General features: G+C 40.8%; 1 protein-coding gene across 3 annotated transcripts in view; it reads right to left on the reverse strand.

The window, feature by feature from the left end:
* RUFY3 (RUN and FYVE domain containing 3) overlaps positions 1-9,748 on the reverse strand; it is a 67,808-nt gene extending 58,060 nt beyond the window's left edge. For all 3 annotated transcript variants that reach the window (XM_065405677.1, XM_065405680.1, XM_065405679.1), the window contains exon 1: positions 9,571-9,748. In XM_065405677.1, coding sequence (XP_065261749.1) covers positions 9,571-9,748 — 178 coding nt within the window. The remainder of the gene's footprint in view (positions 1-9,570) is intronic.
* Between the last annotated feature and the right edge of the window lie 15,606 nt (positions 9,749-25,354).

Genomic DNA, 25,354 nt, shown 5'->3' on the forward strand with positions numbered 1-25,354 from the left:
GGCAACCATATGCACGGTGGAAATATGGAAGTTAACAGACTACTCAGCATTAAAGTTATGCAAAATTAAAAAGTTTTCTTTCACAACATCAAGTGAAACTTGTCCTCTCATTTCAATTTATGCACAATACTGAAAAAATACCAATTTTTCTATTAAAATATGAAACCACTATTAATTTCTGTTATCTAGGTAAACGTATCTTATGTCTCAAATCGGTCCCTTCTCCACTTAAAAAAATAATCTCAGATACTATAACCCTGAGCAATTTTCTCAGAAATGGGCCTAATTTTCCTGTTTGCAATAACAAATGAAGAAAGTCTGAATTGCTTTGCATTTGTCTATGAATATTTCACATTTGTCCACTCAACATCTGTGCGTATCATAAACTGTGAATTGTTTGTTACATTTTCACAGCAAGGAATTATAAAAAAAAAGGAAAAGATTGGAAACAGAGTGGGGAAAATTACATAATCAACAACACTAGTAAAAATGTCATAACAGGCTAAAAAGGGTAGACTGTATAAACAAAACTGAGAATTTCACAAACAAAAGTCAAAGCTTTCCTGCACGTATATTAAGGGCAAAAAGGAAAAATGCCTTAAAGATCATAAAGTTGGCCACAAAGTGTCAATTACAAAAACTCCTTCCAAGCAAACATCACTGCATCAACCAAGCTAATATCTGAAATACTAAACTAAACTTTAAAAGTAGGAACGTACAAAAGGAAACAAGACATCTGTCACAGCCAAACCCCTGGATCTGGGAACTTACCGTTCCCATTGTAGCACTGTGGCTACATTTTTGCTGACATTATTTGACCTTGGTGTAATCTGGCCTCCACAGATAAGATTAACTCATATCAGAGGTTTCCTCCTACCACAGCAACACAGGCATCTTTTTCTTATTCCTCATGCCATTCTGAAAGAACCATTTTTGCTTTCCTTGCCGTTGCACCATTTTCTCCAGAGACTTCTGAAACCATCTTCCTTGCTTCACATTCTAGTTTGTAGAGCTTCCAAGAGAAACTCTACAAACTCATCCCCCATGAACCCATAGAAGGGACCTTCCACGTGCTTCCCAAGATACACAAAACAAGGGAACCCAGGCAGACACTTCATATCTGGCCACAGCATTCTTCCTGAAGGACTATCAGGACTTATGGAAACCATCCTCAAACCACAGACCACACAAAGGGCCAGCTTACTCCAGGACACAACCGACTTCCTCCATAAACTCTGCAACATTAACAGCCTCCCTCAGAACACCATCCTTGCTATCAAGGATGTCACTTGCCTATACTCTAACATCATTCACAATGATAGCATAGCTGCCTGACTCCAATATTTACAAGACAATGAACAACCCTCAGATATTCACCCCAAATATCAAACTCATCCATTTCATCCTCACCCACAACAATTTTACAGTCAACAAACATTTTGTCCAAACCATGGGAACAGCCACGGATATGAGGATGGCTCCTCAATATGCCAGCCTCTTCACAGGCCACTTAGCAGAAGAATTTCTGGACAAATGCACCATGAAACCAGTGATATACCTGAGATACATTGATATTATTTTCATCCTCTAGACAGATGACAAACTCCTTCATAGATTTCCACTACAACTTCAACCACCACCACTGTCCATTAAACTCTCTCTGGAACACTCCCACACTAGCATCGACTTCCTGGACAATACGATCAGCTTCAGCAATGGAACCCTTCAAACAACTATATACAAGAAACCCACGGATCACTACACCTATCTTCATAGATCCAGGAACCATCCCAAACGCACCAAGAAATCGGTTATCTACAGCCAGGCGCTCAGATACCACACAATAAGGTCCGAGGACAAAGTCTGGGATACACACCTTAACGCTGCCTTCAACAAACAAGGATGCTCCAGAGTAGTAGACCGCATCATGGAACAGGCAACCCAAATATCCTGAGAGAATCTGCTTCAATACAGAAATAAAACCTCCTCTGACCACACATCCCTAGTTATAACCTACCACCCCACACTGGAACCCTTTTGGGGTATCAAACAACTACAACCCACATTTGATGGGGAACCCATCCTGAAATAATTCTTTCCTGAACCCCCTCTTCTGGCCTTCCAACAACTCTCCAATCTCATCATCCAAAACAAGCTCCCCACAGACCAGGAGACACTACATGTGGAAAGTGGCATCCGACTCTGCCACAACAACAGATGCAAAACCTGCAGACGTATCTCCACTGCTAGAACAATCAACGTCCACCAAAATATACCTTTCAAGATTCATGGGTCCTAACATGCCTATCACAACATGTGGTGTACTTCAGCCAGTGCACTAAATGCCCCAACAACAACTATATGGATGAAACCAGACAATCATTACACTCTCGAATGAACTCACACAGGAAAATTATGATAGACAAAAACACAGTATCACCTGTGGGTGAACACTTTTCACAAAGTGATCACTCTATATCTGACCTGTATCAGAGGGGTAGCCGTGTTAGTCTGAATCTGTAAAAAGCAACAGAGGGTCCTGTGGCACCTTTAAGACTAACAGAAGTATTGGGAGCATAAGCTTTCGTGGGTAAGAACCTCACTTCTTCAGATGCAAGTAATGGAAATTTCCAGAGGCAGGTATAAATCAGTATGGAGATAACGAGGTTAGTTCAATCAGGGAGGGTGAGGTGCTATATCTGACCTATCAGTCTTCATCCTCAAAATGCACAACATTTTCAAAAGACGAGCCTGGGAGCTTAAATTCATAACTTTGCTAAACACTAAAAATCTTGGTCTTAATAAAGACATTGTTGTAATAAGCCATAAATCCAATCTATAATCCACTAACCCCCCTTTTTGTCCTAACAAAAAGGACGAGGAGTACTTGTGGCACCTTAGAGACAAAGGCATTTATCTAGGCATAAGCTTTCGTGGGCTAGAACCCACTTCATAGAAGTCCACTATGGGCAAGTAATTGTACAACTGGGCTTCTGTTCTATTCCTATCTTTACCAATGACTCCCTGCATGATCTTAGGCAAGTCATTTAACCTCTATCCCACAATTCACCCATGTCTCCAATAGATATAAAGGTACCTCCCTACTTTACAAGGGTGTTGGAGGCTTGATACATTAGTGTCTGTAAACAGCTTCACAGTCCTTGGATGGGAACTGCCATGTAAGTGCAAATATTCTTTAAGAGAGTCTTCAGAAGGCATTTTTATCTTGCAAAAAGGCAACCCGTTTTCTTTCAAGAATACAAAAGCTGCCTCCTGTTGTTTCAACCAGGAGTTTAGACTGCACTCATCACCATAATATCAGAGTGCCTTACAAAGTCATAATCCATTATGCAATTTAATCCTCACTCTTCCTCTCCAAATAGGTTGTCCCCTCCCCCCGTATTGCCCCATTCCTCATTACAGGAGGAAAGCTGAAGTCAAAGTGAGTTTTACAATTGTTTCTCTCTACAAGCATGTTAACATAGGTAGGCCCCAAACATGTAACTCAGGTCTTAATGTATGTCACTCCCCCCCCCCCCCCCCAAAATGTTTATGCTGCTACTTGGGAAGGATTTGAAGAGTCTGTAATGATAAAATAAGTAACAGCTACTGTTTTATTTTGAATTTAAAAAGATGGAAGAACACCAGTAAAGAAACTACAGAAAAACAATTTTCAGTTTAAAAAGATAGCTCAATACGTGGTGCACTATGTTGATGGAGTAATAATATATGGGCAATGTTTAAATAAAGCATTTATTTTTGAAGTATCTATATAAATTCTTCTTCATACAAAAATGCATTAATAAAAACTTTTAAAAACTCCTGGCCAAAAGCAAGAAAAAGATTCAACCCAATTTGATGTTAAACTGCCAAAAATTAGATTAACATGAAAGATGTACCCTTTTACCATGTAATTGAGTCACTATAATTCTTCAGCTTTCTAAATATAGCGTTTTAAAGATAAGTGAAGTAGTGTCTTTGATACAATAAATTCTTCCTCATATCAAATAAGTCTCATATAAGGCAGCTGTGATGCATACTGCTCATGCTCTCAATTACAAACTGATCCCATCAGTACTAAAATTATTAACCTAATGTGAAACTCCGGCTAAAGTGAAGCCATGTCTTTCAAGGGAGAGGGGAGAAACTCAACAGAACTTTCACTCCACCTCAGATGCACTCATCTTCAGCTATCCTTATGAAAATTCATGACTATTTTGCACTTTGCAGTTGTCCACAAAAGATCAACTCTCAATTCCATTTGAATACTATCTGTTCACATGCACATGTTTAATTTAGTCATTAAAAATCAAGTGATTTCTACTTTTTAACCCATAAAAAGGTTGACTGTATTAAAAACAAAAGAGCAAAATACCTCTAGCAGCATCTCTCATTATTTTGTTATTTGCTTAACAAAAACAATGTTCCAATTTTTCAGTGACCCACCACTGTTCTGCCAAAATAAAAAACGACAACGGCTAAATCTAATTTTATTCATTGCACCTAGATAAAATTAGGGCCTTTCGAGATCACCAAGTTCATCACCACCAATAACTCCAGGAATTGGAAAAAACAGGAAATTAAATGTTTTTATTTATAATTTTGTTCTTTTGAGGGTCCGTGGGTGGATTTTGTTTTGTTTTAGTTGCATACAATGTTTAAGACAGAAATTACTTCTAGAGGCTGAAGAGTTGTGCTAATTCTAACCTGGAGCATGATCCTACTCTCATTTAAGTCAATGGGACAGATTCTGCTCTCAGTTACACCAGCAAAATCCAGAGTAATTCTATTGAAGCAAATGGAGTTACTCCAGATTTATACTCGGGTAACTGAGATCAGAATCTGCCCAAAACGGTTTTGCCTTTGTCTTAAGTGGGAGCAGAAATAGGCCCTTGGTTATTATAGAAACTAATATGACTGCATGAAAGGGTGGTTTTGTTTAGGGGTTTTTGTTGTTTTTTAAATATCAATGCCTGAGCAATGGTTTGGCTGAAGCTACTGAATTACCACGATATCCTTATATTACTGAAAGGATAATTAGAAAATGTGCATTAAACATAAAGCAGGCAACTGAAGAAAGTTATCAGTTATTCTGATTTTGTATGTCCCACCAAAACATTGCATATTGATAATTTCAGTCAGACAAATATCAGAAGAAGAGTTTAAAAGCAACCCTAAATATCATGTCTGACTGAAATTATCAATATGCAATGTTTTGGTGGGACATACAAAATCAGAATAACTGATAACTTTCTTCAGTTGCCTGCTTTATGTTTAATGCACATTTTCTAATTAAACTTGCAGTAAGGAGTCAACAGAAAATGACAACAACAAAATGAACTTACATTCCTTCTCTGGACCACTGAAAAAAAAAATTGACGTAATATTTTTGTAACTTGCTGGTTTACCAGAAATCCTGATCTCTCAGCTTCATAATAACTAAAAGAAAGCAGGAATTTTCTAAAAAGAATTTAAATCATATTATAGCCAGTCACACAGAGGTAAGTTTGAAAATTAAAATGCTCTAGGACCCACCTACTGAGAAAATTGGGAGCCCAAGAGAGGAGAATCTGGAAACCACTAAAGCCTCCAATGTGGTCCAGCAGCAGAGCCTCACAGGAAGTTAGATGAGGGCAATAACATATATGGTATAGTCTACATAAATAATAAATCAAAACTGACTAAACAAAAAGCTCTCTTCATTGAGTCTTCCTTTTACTGTGTCCGTCATTCTCTCTACTTCTCCATCCTCCTTTAATTTATTGTCCTTTTTTTAACTCTTTAATTGAAAATTAATACTTTTCGTTCCCTAGCTTCTCTTTCTTTATAAGCAAGCACAACACTCCTTCCTGTTTCTTATTTCCACTCCCACTAGTTTGTTGTCATCTGTGACATGTGGACACCATCAATGTGGGGGAGGAACTTACTACTTATGTTATCTGAGTACCTATGAGCCCCAGTCATGGACTAGGACCGCATTCTGCTAGGCACCGTAGAAACAGAACAAAAAGACTTTAAACTCTTTGGGGCAGGGACTAAGTAGAAGACAAGACATAACAGATGATTCCAATGGGTCCAGGTACAGGAAACAGAGACACTATTGGTCACTGTGGTTTCAGCACACCAGCCACCTAGCCATTGTCAAGTTATTTGTTGCCATCACAGCAAAGGAAAATTTAAAGGAGGGATTTGAAGGAGGATGTGATAAATGAAGTGGGGGGTATCTCCTTTTAGTGGGGACCCAACCAGCCAGCTAGCTGTAAAATCCCTCTTGGTAGCTGTTCTCTACTTGCTTTACTTGTAAAGGGTTAAAAAGTCCCCCAGGTTAAAAAAAAAAAAAAAGTGGGCACCTGACCAAGAGCCAATGGGAAGGCTAGAACTTTTAAAAAAATGGGAAGAAACTTTCCCTTTGTCTGTTGTTCTCTGGGCTGCAGGACATGGAGCATCAATGCTATAACCAGAAATGCTGTGTAGGGTTTGAACCAGGTATGAAAAAGTATCTTCCATACCTAGAAGAAATTATTTGGATAGGGAATGTTTAGTTAGACACAATCAGGTTTCTCTCTTATTTTGGCTTGTGGATCTCCTCTGTGCTAACCCCTGATGCTTTTGTTTGCTTGTAACCTTTAAGCTGAGCCCCCAAGAAAGCTAGTTTGGGTGCTTAATTTTTGGAATTGCTCTTTTAAAATCTAGCAAAAGCCTAAGTTCTTGTATTTTTTTCTTTTTTGTTTTTAATAAAATTTACCTTTGTTAAGAACAGGATTGGATTTTTGGAGTCCTAAGAGGTTTGTGCATGTTGTTTGATTAGCTGGTAGCACAGCTAATTTCCTTTGTTTTCTTTCTCAGCTCTTCCCCGTCCAGGGGGGTGGAGTGGGGAGGGTTGAAAGGGCTCGAGGGTACCCCACAGGGAGGAATTCCCAAATGTTCCTTCCTGGGTCCAAGAGGTTATTTTTGCATTTGGGTGGTGGCAGCGTTTACCAAGCCAAGGTCAGAGAAAAGCTGTAACCTTAGGAGTTTAATACAAGCCTGGAGTGGCAAGTATTAATTTTTAGAATCCTTGCGGGCCCCCACCTTCTGTATTCAAAGTGACAGAGTGGGGATTAGCCTTGACAGAGGATAATGAGGTAGTTTGTGGATGTTTATGGGGAGCTTCTCCCAAGTGTGAGGGGCAGCATGGAAAAACCACAAAGGTGCTTGTTTGAATATTTAACAAGTGAGCGAGGGAGGCTGGCATCCTTGGGAGGCGGAGATCAACCTTTCAGTAGTAAAGGAGAGATGATGGGCAGGGTCGGGATAGGGTGCGAAGGGCCTTGTAAGTGAAGACAAGTAGCTTATGTTTGATGCAATAGATAAGAGGGAGCCAATGAAGGGAAGCAGCCTGGTGCCAGGCCAGGAGCCCATCCCTGGTTTTAGGGTGCCAAGCCTAAAGTATCTGGACCAGGGTGGGATTTACTACCGACCTTTATTTGTAGTAAGGCATGATAGCTCGGACACTTTGTGTCCATCCCCTAACAAATAAACTAGATTTTTTAAATTATAGAGAAATAAACATCTATATAATGCCAGTTTTATTATATATTAATTCATATCTCAAAAAGGATTTTTAAAAATCGAATGTGTCTGTGGAATGTTCCACACAATATTTTCTAATAGCTTCTGATATTTAAAAGATAGCTATCATAATAACTAGATCTAGAAACTAGATTACTTACTGTGCATGCAAAGTAATTACTTTGGTAGATGATTTTTCTTTTAGTATTAATGCATTAAAGTTGTCTTTAGAGGTATTTACATGGTTTGAATTAGTACACAATCATATTAGGTAAGTAGGATATATTTTCAACATCTTCTGTGAATAGTACTATTGAGTCAATATGAAATGTGTTAAGCAGAAGAGGGCCAAAACTGAAATAAGTAAAATTCTACTCCATCATTAACTTTGGGGTTTATATGCAGTGGGACCTGGATCTAAACAATCCATAGTTTACAGAATCAAGATCTGATTGAATAGGTTTTCCAAAGCCACAATAATCTCCTGTTTTCCCATCTCCACTATTAGAAATACCCCAAGTTTCCCAAAACAGCATTAAGATAATGTACTGTAACAGCTCAAAAGGGTAGCTATATTTTATCACACCAACCCACACTACTCCAAAGAACGGTCTATGAAAAGCAAATACCGTAAGAGAAAAATGAAACAAATTCAAAGAACATTAGAGTAAGGTTAAGGCTGACATACAGAGAAACAACAGTAAGGAAATTCCAAGTCAAGTACATCTGTTCATCCTTACATCTCCCATTGTTTGTATTACTTCAGATACTGTAGGAATCTCAAACGTGTGTGCTGCAGCACCTAAGCACAATGGGACACACTTAAGATGGAGTTTCAGCCTCTTATTTTGAAGCCTTTTGCTACTGCCAGTCTCAATTACTGTGTCTTTGTGAATAAATCTGAGCTAATGGATTTCTATCCCTGAAATCGTTTGACAGGTGAAGTTTAAACTATTATTTTTTAACCAGGGAGAATCTTATTTAATTTCAAGAGCAATTCCATACAAAAGAAATCCCATCTAGCAAAATATCAAAATAAGATGATGTTACTATTTGACAATGGCAATGTCAAGTGGTTTGGCATGGATTTACATCATGATAGTTACTGAATAAGGGGCCTAATACTGAAAGGTATACGCCAATTGGTGTCAGTCATTTCAATAGGAATTCAGCACTTTGCAGGATTCAGTACTAAGTGACTACTGGATCACAAGTAAACAGAGTAAAATGCTTCCACGCATTATTGACCATTATTTTTTGGAAGAGAATGTATGGGGGTTTTGTTTTGTTTTGTATTCTTGCAAAGCTTTACGTTGGTTCTTTCTATTTCTCAACTTCACTGTACTTGTCCTGTACATTAAATTGCTTTCATCACAGCCAGATCACAAATAATCATTAGTGCCCTTAGAAAATTAAAGACAGAAATGTGTTTTATGTATCCATATTTCAGGCTTCAAAGCCATCTTAAATAATGGCACAAGATTCCTGACAGTATCATCACATGATATGAGATATAATTGCACAATTCCTTGGGGCTTGTCAAAATTTTCCTCATATCACATATTAATCAGAATGTTGTTCATGTGCTCCATTTTTGAATGCTGCCTGTTTACAAGACAGCTGCAAATTTCTTAATAACCAATGTTTAAATACGGACATCAAGATAAAATGCATCTTTAACAAAAATACTCAGGTTATTTTCTTTCATGTGCAGATATGACAATACAGAACCTCATCTCTTATAATGCAACTTTGGGCTTCTAAATAAAACAACAACAACAAAACCCAACACAACAATGACCCTCTAGAAAGAAGTCTGATTTTAAAAGATACTTCAGAATCTTGTCAGAATTTATTTTATATTATATATAAAAAAAATTTGGCTAAGGCATATACAATTTTGGTCATGTTTTCCAGATTATGTAAGCCCTTGAATGGTGAAGCCCCTCCCCCCACACACTCTGTAGTTGTAACAATGAGATGGCTGCAGGGCTCCCAAGATAGAGAATTGGACCATACCTTCATGGGTAGGTTCTGGGTCGGGGGTAAGTGAGATGTCATCCAGCTCGCGCAGGCAGAGCCATTCTCCATCCATTGACACTCGGAATTTGCAAAGATAGATGGTCTCCATGGCAGCCTGCGTGATCTTGTCTGTAGTGGGGGTTGGCATATCGCTTTGAGGTGTCAAGGCAGACATGATGACTCAGCTGGTACAACAAAAAAAGAACTAAAAGGAAAAACCTTCTGAGGAAGATAATAAGAAATACCTCGCTGTGCTCAAATCACACAAACTGCAAAATCTTTTTCATATATACAGCAAGGTATAAATGATGCTCCTCTTCAGTTTCCTCCTCCTTTCTCTTCCCCAACTATCTTTTTCTTCAGCTGTGCTAGATGCTATTAATCCTAAACCACCACAGAAAACCTGGTCACTGCATAAAAGAAAAAGCTTCCTTTGCTAGTTACCAAAACTAAGAAAAGAAAACCCAAAATAATATAAGTCTATAGGAATAGATAGAATTGCTAGAATCACTACTAGTCTCTTTCTCCCCCAGAGAAGCCAGGACACAGAGTGCTAATAGGATTGGTTGTGCGCAGCAAGCAGGGTGTTGACCAAAATGGCTGACTAATGAACTGAACTGAAAATTCAGACTCATGTGACCAGCTGCTCAGATCGTAGGGCAAGCAATTCCCAGGATGCTCTATAGATGCTGCTGATGCAGGGAGAGCAATTAGGCTGATCTTGCTCTCACCATCCACAGCCTCTTTTCAGACTATGCTAGTCAATCTGCGATCAGGCATAACATAATGCACATATTTCTCATCAGTCCCTCTCATAGTACAAAGGAATGGAGTGTCTATTTGATGACTACAAAGAGAGATTTGTATTCCTTTCACGTGCCTGGGTGCTTCTATATAAATCAAATTGGGTGTGCAAATTATGATTGAGAACTAGCTTCCAGTGAGTTTAAGTTTCTCAAAAACTACCTTTTAAACTGAACTTTCCCAACTAAACAAATATTACATGGATTTACCCTCTCAGATAGTAACAAACCTTCTAATTTTAAGTGTTTGCAGTGCATCATTGACCCAGATTTTAGCCTCCACTTTTTTTGTGGTATTATACATTATAAAGGCCAGACTGCTAACTAAAAATTAAAATTCTCCATTAAAAACTGGTGCAACTTTGGGTAAATCCAAATAAAAGCTGTTGCCACTGAACATGAGGTAAAAATTGAAAGATACTTTTTAAAGAACAAACTGGTAACCCAGCCTGGTACCTTTCAGGTAATTTAACTCCTCGAGCCCTTAACCTTAACATGCCTCCTGTGAGGTGGGAATTGCAGTCTGCTCTGTACCCGATACCTTCTACCCAAGCTGGTACCTCAAGAAATCAGTGATCTCGAGGTCACTGCCTAACCATGGTAATCTATGTGACAGGACATAACCACCACTTAAGGTGTATGTATGTGTATATATATATATAACACCAAACAATAACCTCATGTGGTATTTAATAATTTTAAATAAGATTTATATTAATTCCAGTCCTTAGTGACTACAGTGTTACATATGAATGAACTGCCCCCACATCAACACAATAGGGCAACCTAGGAGGCATTTTACATTTAAAACTACATGAATAAAAAAGTATTACATCGAAAACTGCCCTCCCCCCCCAAATCAAATTTAAACAGAAACACCTGAATGATGTATTTGGATGCACAGAAATGTTAGTAGTTTGAACGGCAGAAACACATGACATTTCACTACAAAATTCAGTTCCCCAATAAGTATGTCTCAAAATAGAGAACAGAAAACAGTCACCAAGTTAGTTTTCACTGTATTTATAGAACTGGGGGGGAAGAGTCAGCAATAGTTTACAGCAGTTACTTCTAACAACAGGCAAAGAAAAGAAGTTGCTTACCAATATTTACCAGGAGTGTGACAACTGATTAGTTAGAATATGTATGCAGTCCCCTTTAAGGTAAAATAAATAGTTCTGTAGTGTATTGTTACTGTGATATAATACACACAGCGCACATGGCAAAAATGATAGGTAGCTTTCTGAGAGAAAGCAACTCTTTTTTAAAAACACTAACAGTAGTTTACCATGTTGATGAAAGAGTATAAAAACTCAGCAAATATCTCCAGTTTTAAATGTTTGGATTTTATCACCACCACCACCCTGGACAATTAAACTAGACGGGTCAGTCTCTTTATTTAGTCAGTCTTGTTTTCAAGTTCAAATACAATATCATAATACTTCAATGTTTATACTTTAAATACCAGAGCGGAATGTTTGAACAACAAAACCACACAAAATAAGCAATATACTTTTTTTTGGTTAAACCTAATTTTGCTTCGTTGGTTCTTTTAATACAAAACTTGAATTTTGACCAATAGTGGTTCTTAAATGGCACTTGTAACATATGTCACTTGTAAAATTGATTATTTTTTTTTTTCTTTGTAAAGCTGTCCTACCTTTTTAAAAAATAATCTCAACCACACCTGGCCTAGAAACTCTAATTATTTTATCCAGTCATCTTCAATAAAGAATGGACCCTTTGAGTATTTTATTTGAAAGGTTGGCAGAGTTATTTTTAAAGGTATTTGATGCATGTTTTTGAATCCCTGAGAATTCTTTTAGTCTGATACAGACTAACTCGGCTACCACTCTGAATTCTTTTAGTGTTCTCTGGAATCGTATACATGAAAGTTCTGGTTGCATCCTGACCTTTTATTTAAAAAAAACGTTTAGACCTTTTCTTTGCAAATATATTCTAAGTGTAAGTTGATATCGACAACATTCAACATGAATGAACAGCATGGCTGCTAACAAAAGTATATGACAAAAATCAGCTACTACCCTGGAGAGCAAAAACTGTAGTTATCTTTAAAAGAGCACTAAGGGGTGGACATCCTGGGATTCACTGCCCAGAGAACCTTAATTTAGTACCAGGAAAATTGGTTGAAACAACTAAAAACAGAGCTATAAAACAAACATGTTCACACAATACAAAAGGGGCAAACATGGCTTCTGTATATGAACATCGTGCCTCAAAAGCTATTAGAATAGGGAAAAAATGATAAATATTTTTTGTTTTTCCATAAACACTTTGATATGAAAAACAAAGCAAGCACAGAGCAAGAGGTAAAACTTTATTATGGCTCAGAAACTGGTCAAGGGAGAGGAATTATTTAAGTTCAGTACCAATGTGGACACAAGAACAAATGGATATAAACTGGCCATCAGGAAGTTTAGACTTGAAATTAGACAAAGGTTTCTAACCATCAGAGGAGGGAAGTTCTGGAACAGCCTTCCAAGGGGAGCAGTGAGGGCAAAAGACATATCTGGCTTCAAGATTAAGCTTGATAAGTTTATGGAGGGGATGGTATGATGGGATAGCCTAATTTTGGCAATTAATTGGTCTTTGACTATTAGCAGTAAATATGCCCAATGGCCTGTGATGGGATGGGATCTGAGTTACTACAGAGAATTCTTTCCTGGGTGTCTAGCTGGTGAGTCTTGCCCACATGTTCAGGGTTTAGCTGATCGACATATTTGGGGTCGAGAAGGAATTTTCCTCCAGGGCAGATTGGCAGAGGCCCTGGGGGGTTTTCGCCTTCCTCTGCAGCATGGGGCATGGGTCACTTGCTGGAAGATTCTCTGCACCTTGAAGTCTTTAAACCATGATTTGAGGACTTCAATGGCTCAGACATAGGTTTGATACAGGAGTGGGTGGATGAGATTCTGTGGCCTGCCTTGTGCAGGAGGTCAGACTAGATGATCATAATGATCCCTTCTGACCTTAAAGTCTATGATTCTATGAAAACAAAGTATAGGACTAAATGGTGAAGGAGGCTAATAGTGGGTATCACTTCGTTAAGCTGGAAGTAGCTATAATATGTTAAAGGTATTGCAAAAATTCTGGCATTATCAAAATATTTGAAAGCTAGGAATTTCAGATCAAAGATTTAAGCAACTGACAAACACTACATTTCTGTAAAAAAATTTAAGACAAGAATTTAAAAATTAAGTTCAATTTTATTAAATGAATCAAACATCTGAAAGCAAGCCAATCCATTCTACCATTACTATTTAAAATGTTAACTTTAGATAATAGGACTTACTTTAAACTTTGCTCCTGTGCATTAAATATCAACTAGATTAGTCCAATAGGGCAGGCCAATATTTTTCTTTCCTCTCCTTTCTTTTTTATTACAAAGTGACAAAAAGAAGAACTTTTTCAACTCCGGTAAGTACCTCTACTTTTAAAGTGACAAATCAGGAATCCATTGTCCACTTCAGATGTAGAGGAATGAAGTCTAATTTATGCACAGACCTCACATATTACTTCTAAAGGCAATACTTAGTGTGACATTTTAGTTCAGAAGCCAAAAACCAGGCTTGCAATAAAAACTGAGTTACAGACTTAACCATACAGAGCCTACCAACTCGCCATAAAGGGGTATAGAATAAAATGGCAAAGTTTTGGGATGACAACATTATTTTGGTTATTCAAGACGGGAGAAGACTAAGGAATTACAAAACAACCGACCAATGCTAGGTAAATGTACAACACTGACAGATGAGATTCAATGAAGATAAAGTACTCACATACATAATAATGGGTTCTAAATTAACTGTAACCACTCCGAAAGAAGATCCAGGCAACACTGCAAACAACAGGATAAAATTGTGAAGCATATATGTCTACAAGTTTCATGGTGTTAGAAAGCCAACCACTAACTGCCAGGAATCAGGAAGAAGTTTCCCCTAGAGACAAGTTACTCCATACTTTTCACCATAGGGTTTCTTGTGTCCCCCTCTGATGAATTTATATGACCACACACAGGCTATAAGACTAGACAGGACATCAGTCTGATCCAAAAGGGCAGCTCCTATGTTTCCAAATTAAATAAATCCTGATAAAAATCAGTTTTCCCCATTCCCCAGCTATGCCACTTGCAGATGAAACTACAACCTTGATATTCTGTTCCTGGTGTCCAATATCTTTTCCTTCACCTTTTAACTTAGCGGGATATAGAAAGGCAGGTGGCAAAATAATCACCCTTTGTATGATTTCCCTCATATCTCTGCTCCTGCTTTCAATGTTGTACCTCAATGACAATGGCAGCATGCCCACCCCCCACACACACGCGCCCCAGTTCAAGAGTTAATATATCTTCCACACACATAGTTTTGGGGAGTGTATCTTTTCTGCATAAAATATTCACCAGCCAACCCGCTCTATAGGTGACATGCTATAGGATAATCAGTCCCCACCCTGAATGTGGGCATAGACAGGATCCAACCCTTCATTTCTTTGCTGCAGTAAGACAGGCAGCCAGGATTTTCACTTTCCACATAGGAGGCACACGTGCAGTACATCTCTTGCAATTTGAGTCCAGCAGGTTAAAAATATAAAAGGGCAGGAGTGGAGAATTTTTTAGGCTCAAGGAAAAAGATGGAATCCATTATTTCCATGAATACAGTGATAGACTTTTCTCTTTGTGCAACAAAGGTGTTTCAGAATTTAGAATACCTATGTTACTAAAAGTACAAATGAAAAAGGGGAAGGAAGAAGCTACCAGAGCCATCATGATCAGATGGCCTCCCACTGGAAGCCAACAGGAATTCTGCAGAGTAAAGGCAGCTCAATCAGGCTCTTAGTTTTTGTTTTAAAAATCTTCTATGGATTTACTGCAGCTTACCTTGCCTAAATACATTTTATTCTCCTACCTGTTCTCTCTGCTTGTCTAGCACTGGCTGCATCTTTGCCTCTTGGAGGAAGAGTCTCACTAGCATTCATCCAAGAGCAGCTCCTGTTGGCATGAACAGCTTTCATGATCTCTCTGTCTTAACTCTTCATCTCAGTTCATGTTTCAGCTGAAGATATAAGTATCTTGCCTTTCTTTGCCCTTACTGTTTCTCTCTCCCTCTGCTACTTTTTTTTTTTTTAATTCAACAGTAATGTGGTCTGGGATACAATATGTGTAAATCACTAAACTTGACTTGTACATATTGTATCCCAGACCACGTTACTGTTGAATTAAAAAAAAAAAAAACCACTACACACGTGAGTGCAGTGAAGCGCAGACAACGGAGCACCTGCTCATTTGCCTAGTCCTGGGGGAGACCCGTACGAAGGAGGACCTCGCAGCTGCAATGGAAAGAGCCATCGCTTGTACACGGTGCTGGAAAAACATCTAGTTTGTGTCAAGGACATGAGAAGAAGTAGTCACTACACAAAATAAAACTGTTATACTGTATGATAAATTCTTGGTGTCTGTTCTTCAGCATCTCTGAATATCTTCATGCTATTTTGAGCACACCTGTCACCATGGGCCCAATATGTTAGCAGCACATGGCAAGCATGGAGTTCAGACCTGCAGCTCTGGTATTACTAACATTATGCTAAAATTAATGAGCCTAGATAGCCCATGCTTCAGTTTAGTTTATTTGTAAAAGTAGCAGCATAGTGTATATTGTGTACAAGATGGTTAGATAACTACAGTGTCAAACTATAGCAAATAGCGACCAAGACTATAGTTATTTATGAATCATGAACATACTTCATATTTTCAGAATTTTCAACTCTAAACTTCAGTTGCTTTACAGTTTACAAGCCTCTCTTTCCCTCGTCTCCTCAAGTTTTCCATTCGTACTCAGGGCCACCTACATTTGAGCAGGGAGTTGATTCCCAGTTTGTGTAGATGGTTCTCAGACTAGCACCTAAAAATAGCACTGTGCCCACGGTGGCTCCGGCTAGCCACCCAAGCACGTACCCAGGGGTCAGGCAGGGTTGTACTCGGAACAGCTAGCCCAAGCGGTCATCTGTGCTTTCACGGACACGCAGCTATTTTTAGGCTCTAGCCATGGGTGGCAGGTATAATAGGCCAGGGAAGGCTAACACCTGGGCCGTGGTGGCCCTGCCCCTTTCCTGAGGCCCCCACCGTCTGCTGCTGCCTGCCTGCCACAGCTCGCTGTGTCCCTCCTCCTTGGGAGTGGGGGAGTGAGGAGGGAATGCGACGAGCCAGCAGTGGGTGGGAGGGTCTGGCGGCTCAGCCATGTGCTGGGGCTGGCCAGGTGGGGAGGTGGGGGTCCGGTGGCTCACCTCGACTTGGGGCTCGGCGATGCCACCCGGCATGGTCGACGACTCGGCCCAGCCCAGCATGGCTGGGGCGTGTGGTGGTGGCTCAACCATGTGGCTGGGACCGGACTGGCGCTCGGGGATGGCCAAGTGTGGCTGGGGTGGGTAGGCTGGGGCTCCTCCAGTCGCAGGGCGGGGGCCCTTAGGGCTCCTCCTGTTATGGTGTGTGTGTGTGTTCGGGGCTCGGGGGGCAGGGCCTCAGGCAGAAGGGGGTGCAGCCAGTGGGCTAGCCTCCCCAAAGTGGGGGGCTCACCCACTGCCCATGGCACTAGCTCAAGTAGAGTAGCATAGGCATGTCGACTTCAGCTGCGACTCAATTCTCAGCTCAAATGTAGAAGTACCCTTCGTCTCAATGTATATAATTCACTTTCTTCAGTTGCTAAAATACACTATCTACATCCTTCCCTCTTCTATTCAACCTTTTTTCATTTGCAGACCCCTAAAAATTTCAAATGGAGGTGCAGACCCCTTTGGAAATTTGACATAGTTTGAAAACCACTGTTCTATCATAATGACAACCTTTCGTGCACCCCTTAGACATAGTCTGCAGACCTTCGGGGGTACATGGACCACAGGTTGAAAACCACTGTATTACAGCATTCTCTCATGCAATTTACAAAGCTACTGGCTATCTCAATTTCCAGCTTGACTGTAGACTAGTAAAAAGTTCCCCCTTCATTAGTACACATCTCACTATAAAGTAAAAACCATTTCCTCCCACCAACAGACTCCTATATGAAAGAACACAGTTAAATATAATATGAACACCAAGAATTAAATGTACAGTTTTTCTGATGATTTGTGTACTGGTCATTTACGAGTAACAGCCTTATAATGTACACAGAATGCCATATCCATGACAAACTACATTTCAGCAGAACGTACTTATTTTCTTGTTTATAACAATCATTACCTCCATGTCAGGCATAACCTAGCTGATCATTAATTGCTGGGAAAAGGGCCCTTTATACACCTCAATCCCTCAACTCCCATAATCATTAACTGCCAGGAAATACCCTTCCCATTAGTTGTACTTAAATCTCTTCTCTCCCTTTACTGCTGTGCTGGAGGGATTAAGATTTACAGAGTGCTTTTAGATTCTTGACTGAAAAGCACTGTAAATGCAAAATACGGAAGTAATCTTACTACTCCTTAGTTTACCTTATTTTTTTTAAATGATGGTGATAGCAAAGGTTAGGGAACCCAGGAGAACCACACACACAAGCAAAAATTTCAATTCTGGTGGTGTAGGATCATAAGGCATAAAAATATTGTCTGTTGCAGGGGCTGCCTCAAGCCATGATAATATGAATAAGAGATATTTAAAAAGTCTCAGTGAAACAAGGCTGGAGCTCACCACATATGGACTCCCCTATTATCAACACCGAGGTCTTCTGGGATAGAATGGCCTGCTGCCTTGTGGGGTATATATGTTAGGGGAGGTTTCTGTAGTCTATAAAACTTATGTTGCATGTGGTATGATTTTGATATGAATAGCTTATGAAAGATCATCTTTTTCTTTTCTTTCCTCCCTCTGCTTTATATATATTTATGCTGAAGCGCCTCTCTGTTTGAGTTCCTTTCTCACTTTCTTTCGGGAAACAAATGAGCACCAGAGGGTCCTGACACCTGGGAATCAACTGGGTGGTCTTAACAACAAATGGTGGAAAGAGACAGGGACTAATTGCCCTGGTTTAATCCTGAAAGCGTAGGTGAGGCTTGATGAGGAAAGCAGAGTCTGGGCTAATCAGGACCAGATAAAAACAGCTCTTCTAAATTTGGGGAGGGTGTAAATCAAACACTGCAAATTACTGGCCTCCTGAACCGGCTGGGGCAGTTAAGTTTCCTACGCTGGCACAGCACACTGGGGGGAAACACCTGGCTGGGGAACCTGAATGTTGACTTTGGGATTTTTATGTTTGGAATGTTTTGGCACACATCCTTTCCCAGCTCAGGAGAGGACAAACAAAACTTTTATTTCACGCTAGAGAGATAAGAAAGCACGTGTGAATCGTTTTATGAAAGCCAGACCCACCACTCACGGCATTTCAGCAACATCTTTATAGACCACCCCATCAATAAACACACCCACCTCACAGAGCACTGTACTACTACTATAATAATAATAATTATAACTACTCAGGGATACCTTAAGAAGTTGCGAAGCCTCTCAGGCCACAGAGTCTGCAGGTAAGTAAGGCTAGTCCCCAAACTGAAACGTAAAGCGAATCCCTCCAGAAAAAAAATGTAAACACTGGTTTATTGTTAATTCCAAAGAAGTGAGACTTGGCAGAAAAGTTTGCTGCTACTGCCCAGACAGTGAATGAGCAAGTGTTGCTACTGCCTGTGATGCAGAAAGTGAGAATGAGAGCGAAGATGAAGAATGCTGACCTGCATGCAAGTTTGACCCAGGAGAAGCAGACAAGCAGCACCATGGGAACAATTTATATTTCCTCTTTGCTTTACTTCCCACTATGTCACATCAGTGTCTCAGTCAGTGAGCAGGAATCCAACTCTTGACACAGGTTATCACATAAGCAGCTATCACCGTGCAGGTAGAGAAGCACAGTGCACCATATATATAAAAAATGTGTTTGGTTTTTTTACTAAGCTTCTTCCAAAGACTTCTGTATTACCAACAGCTGTTGCAGAGCAACACCTAGGAAGAGAGGAGGGTACTCTTGAGTTCTTATACTGGCTTTGACTCCCTCAGGCTTGGGCAAACCCATTACGCTCTCTGCCTCAGTTTCCCCATTTGCACAATAGAGACCCACTCAAAAGGGTGTTGTAAAAATTAGCGTTTGCAAGACACTTTGAAGATTAAAAGCAATATATAAAACGCTACATATTAACAAGAAAACCTTGGAGTATGCTAAACTTCTCTTAGTAAACACTGCATGCTTGCAATAGGGCAGGTTAGACACTTCCATCCTATAACCAGCCTTTGCTAAAACACCACAAATAACCTATCCCCTGTCACAAACAGACTGCAAAATAACCCCACACAGTTACAAAACCTTGTCAAGTGGAGAAAAACACCCTATATAATACCAATTTGCTTTAGGACACAGTGGCAGGAGGTGGGCAGTCAAAGCCAGCCTATCCCTGAGAACCCATACCCATCCTCTACTCCAAGCATGGCAGTGTAGCTACCCAATTAAACTTCAAAGGACTGAGAGCTCCTTCCCCAAAACAAGCAGAGTGGAGTGGAGTGAAATGAAACGGAGAGCGAGGCTTGTGATTATTTTTAATGTGGTAGCTGAGTTTCTGGATGAGCATTTCACGCAGCCACGCATACCGAAGCATCTCCTTCCAATGTATCTTCCACAACTTTCGAGGCCCCACCTGTCTCCCGCCTTCAGCTGAGATACATACACTTCACTCTCCTGTTGGGGTGATGACAGTGATATGATGGAGGGAGCGCTATACACCCCCCTCTTCTGAAGATTCTGCCACCAAATTCAAAGGAGTTTTGGTGTGATTTCCCCATATCCAATGGAGTCATTACTCTCTGGATACTGCTAACTCTTCCCTGCCAGAAATGACTGATCCCTAGGGTTCATACAAATTTGAATGGAATGAATCAAAGTGATAAATCAAAAATAATTTACAGAAGTGCAGCTATCTCCTCTTCTAATTACAAAGTACTGTAGTCAGCCCACCATGCTATATTATAGATCTACTCAATACATTTTTCAGAAACAAAATACAAACATTTCCACCAGAGCACAGCTTAATAGAAGTTACCTTGGCCAGTTGTGTTACCTCCTTCCTTGGCAATAAAACTAGTTTTCCATTTAAGCGGGAACCCCAAACCCCTTGCCTCTTATCTCTCTCTGTCTCTGACACTTACATCCCCATGCCCCAGGGGTTTATCACAGGCCCAGGGGATGCTGTTTGGGAGACCCCCTTATTGAAAGAGAGCCAGTCAGCCTAAGGGAAGAAGGGGGAAGGAAGGCACTGCAGCTGCAACCACCCTCAAGACCCAAGTTCAAGTCCAGGGGTGTCTGAGGAGGAGAGAAGCTGGGGACGAGAATTGGGGTTGGGGGGGAGAAGGGATCAGGGAATCCCTGTGTAAGGGAGCTGGAGCTGCTGAATTGGGGGAGGCGACTCCGAGGCAGTAGAGAGGAGCCATGCTGGGGAAGGGCAGGGCGCCGGGCATACCGGGGTGCGGTTCGAGGCCCCCGGGTGCGGGGTGCGGGTGCGAGGGGAGGAGGCGGCGCTGGGCGGGGGACGGCTACTCACGGGGGCCGGCTCTGTCCTGTCCCGACGCGGGCCCCGGGGAGCTCAGCAGCAGCACGGGCAGGGCGGCGGCGCCGCCGGGGGGGCTCCACACGCTCTGCGGCGGCAGCCCGGCGCCTCGGTGGCCCGGATAGAGCAGGAAATAGGGGGGAGACTCGGGGGGCGCCTCCTCCGCCGCCGCTTCCCCGTCCGCGGCCTCCAGCGCCCCGGCCGAGGGGCTGCGCCCACCCCGCTGCTCCATGGTGGGGGGCCGCGTCGCGCCGGCTCCGTCTCCGTCCGGGCAACTTTCCCCACCGAGCTGGGGGCGCAGCGGCTGCCGCGAGTCCGCCTCCGCCATGGACGCCGGCCCCGCCCGCAGCTCTCCAGGCCGGCCCGGCCCGTCCGCCTGGAGGCTCGCCCCGCCCCCAGGGACCCACCCCCAGCTCAGCTCACCCACACTCCGCCCCCGATCCCCGGGGGTTAGACCCCAGCACCGCCCCTCTGCCCCTTGCCACGCTCCCTTACACCCCCCCTGCAGGGGTTAATTCAACCTTGACAGCCCCCCCCCACCGTCTCCTCTATGCACCCCACTCCCCAAGGATCGGCCCCTCACCCACACTACCGTCCCCACAACCACCCCAGCGCCTGAGGCTGTTAACTATTAGCCCCCCACACACACACACACACACCGTACAACTCTAAGGGGGGTTCACCTTCCCATCTCCCCAGCACATTCAGCCACTGAAGGTGTCTGAACCCCACACACGGTGTGAGAGCGTTAGAAAGTCTCTCCTGGGGGGCTCCCAGCCCCACTGACGCCTCTGCACACTTAGTCGCTCACTCATTAGTGTCCAGTTTCTCTCCCTCACCCCTTGGGGCTACGAAGATCCAGATTTCTCACTGGCCTGTATTTTACCCTCTTCTGTCCTTTAACTTCTTCATTGTGTGATTTAATGCTGGAAGTCTGGGGTTTGGGGGTTTTTTTTGGGGGGGGGGGGGGAGAAGAGGGCAATTTGTCCAAGTTGTTTTATTAAACAAAGTTGTTTTATTAAACAAAGTTGTCCTGCACACACTAAGTAGTCTTAATTAACAAGTATACATAGATCTTATTTTATAGTTAGAAGCTCTCCATTCATCTTTCAAATATGATTTCCAGCATAGTTATTTTGATTTAGTTTACTAGAACAGAATGTATCAGGTGCTGTTTTCCTCCTAAATATGTACATTTGTAAAATGACTGTACAAGAGTTTGCTGTACCTCTCTCTCTCTCTCTGTCAACATATTAATGTGCTTACATGGCCCTCATCACTGTAGTATATGACACCATGTCTGATAGCTATTTTGTCTTTGCTTCTCCATTTTTCTTGGCAGATACACGATATTGAATAATACTTATATATAATGCACGTATTTAGCACTTTTTGTTTTCCAAGCACATTATAAATACTAATTTCCTTCCTAAAACAGTATCAAACATTCAAATTACAACAGAAGAACTATAAACATGACAACTTTAGCACTGCTTCTATTTTCAAACCAGGGGACTGGACTATATTACACCTCTACCCCAATATAACGTGGCCCGATACAACATGAATTCGGATATAACGCGGTAAAGCAGCGCTCTGGGAGGGGAGGGGCTGCGCGCTACGGCGGATCAAAGCAAGTTCGATATAACGCGGTTTCACCTATAATGCGGTAAGATTTTTTGGCTCCCGAGGACAGCGTTATATCAGGGTAGAGGTGTATTTGTGCAAGTTGTCACATGAGGAGTTTTCCTCCTTTGGGAGGAATGGGTAAACCTTGCAGATTTAGGCCTCAGGTTATTTTCTCTCATACATTATTTACCAATACTGGTTTCTCTTAAAGACTAATAGCAAGAGGTATTGTTGACCAAGTTTTTACCTTTGTAAATATCATCTATCATACTACATAAATATTAGGAATTACTTTCAAAACTTCGGTGACATGGCAGGTTTAACGTCTGCCTAAGTTATTTGAATTTCCAATTTCTCTATTCCAAATAAAAGCTAGAGTTGATTGTTTACACTTTTAATTAACTAGACAAACAGGACCTAGTATAAATAAGATGAGAACAGAAATAGAGTAATACAAACATGCAATTCCAAAAGATGACCTACAGCTGTAGGTCACAATTATGGATTGTTTATGAAGGAGACGCTTCCAATATAATCTAACAAGATGTATTTTCTATTTTTCAAAACATCCACACCAAACAAAACTTTTATTCTACAGCATTTCATAAGTTTGTTGCAGGCTACATAAATAGTATTTTGTTCTTAAAGTAGATTTATGGAAGTTGGCGTGCAAAATTTTGCAATGGCTTACATACTGTGCCATCTGACTAAAGTAATTGAACCTCACAGGTTAGTCTATACAGCTGATTCAGATGCTGCATGTTTACAGAAGACACATATCATACCTTTCCACAAGAACAAATACAAAAGGGACTTGCCGGTGAGAGGCAATCTAGGCTCTATTCTGCACAACAGATTTTCTGTACAACTTACATAAATCTACTTGAAGAACAAAATACTATTTATGTAGCCTGCAACAAACAATCAACTCTAGCTTTTATTTGGAATAATAATAATAAATAACCTTTCCTTTGCCCCTGCACCTGTTGATAATAATAAATAACCTTTCCTCCTGCACCTGTTGATTTCAAAGGGCTTTACAAATATTAGTAAATCTTCAGTTTTCCCCTCTGAAGTAGGGAAGAATTTATCACCACCACTTTGCAAATGGAGAAGCTGAAGCAGAGGTTAAATGCTTCTCTCCTCAAGAAAGGATTTTCTGCAGTGCCTACTTTCTTCTCTCTCCAGTGCCCAAATTTTAATCAGTACCAACACCTGACAAAAAAGCTAATACCAACTTCCCTTTCCTTTTTCCTGTTAAAAGGACATCACACACTGCTTGCTGGCTGAACAGCAATTTAAAAGTACCCTAGTGTGTCTTCCCACAACAAAGGTTAACATATATAAGAAGGAAAGGATAATCTTGTGATTAAGTGCTCAATCCTGCAAGGTGCTGCGTATCATCCACTCCTAATGACTTCCATGGGAGCTGAAGACACTCAGCACCTTGTTGTATCAGACCTTATATGGGAAGATCTACATTCTATTTGTGTCATAGACATCCTTATGCAACTATAAGAAAGTCAAAGCTGCTTTGTGCTTCAGTTTCCTAGCTGCAAAATGGGAATATTTATATATACTCCTCCGTTACGGGAGTGTAGTGAAGCTTTCTTTATTTGGTATTTTCAGATCCTTGGATAGAAGTGCAAAGTTATGTTATTTAAGACAAATAACTAGCTCACATATTAATCAGAAAATTGTAGCTGTAAAAGATGGGCATGAAGAGTTTGTATTAAGATTTTCAGAGGTGGAATAAATTTTGGTGTTGATTTTAGGATTCCCACTTTTCACCAACTTAATTCATTTTTCTTGAATCTTGCCAGACTAATTCACAGGTTCTGAAAAATATCCTGTCTACAATCTTTCTTTGCATCACGTTGCAACATCATGTCATATTGCAATGTAATATTATTTTCTCCCACAGGATAAAATTGCAAAAGTGGCAACCTCAAGACAACTCATTCCTGAAGACTAATTTTGTTTCTAGTTCTGCCACTAATTATTTGCTACCCCAGTATGGTGGAGTTTTCAATGGGTTTTGTCAGTGATAGGAAGAGTAAAGCAGTGTAACTGATATTTTGTTTCTACTAGAAGTTCCATAGAAAGTAGAGAAGATGCAATGCACTTGTGTCGTTTTAGGGAGCTGCAGGTTTACTTTTACTTCCCTACACTTTTGATTTAGAATGGTCTGTTGGGTTTCTACCCTCCATTGTATTGTCTGTTCACACATCCAAAAGCTGATGCTGTCTGGATGACTATAGAATAATTACCAGGCGAATAGACTGGTTGTTGTGAGTGAGGGGTGTGGATGTTTACAAGAAGATTTAATTCTATAGTAGACAGGTAGACCTGTCTGTATATTTCTCTTGCTCGCTTTGTCTCAGCAATGGGGAATGTGTGCTCAGTAGCCAAGATCACATATACAAAAATAAAGCCAACCACAATAGGTGCTGGTCTCCTTTGTGTCTGAAGTTACCAGAATCTTTGGTGTCCTGTCCCTCTTGCTCGAAGGTGGTATCTACAGGTCTTCTTAGTGTTTTTCAAATATATATTTTTGTAAAAAGGTTAAAAAGAAAAATTTTGGTGAGTCATGCAGCTTCAAGTGTGTAACTCCTGGAATGGTCTGGTCCAGCTTACTCATAGAAATTACAGCTGGATGGGAAGACATATTAAAGCCCCCCCAGGAATCCCCTCACCAAAAATCTTGTTTGCTGAACAGGAGGTGAATAGACAGTAAGGCAAGGGCTTTGCAAAAGTTTACAGAA

The sequence above is a fragment of the Emys orbicularis genome, chromosome 5 (genome assembly GCF_028017835.1).
Source record: "Emys orbicularis isolate rEmyOrb1 chromosome 5, rEmyOrb1.hap1, whole genome shotgun sequence".
Lineage (NCBI taxonomy): Eukaryota > Metazoa > Chordata > Testudines > Emydidae > Emys > Emys orbicularis.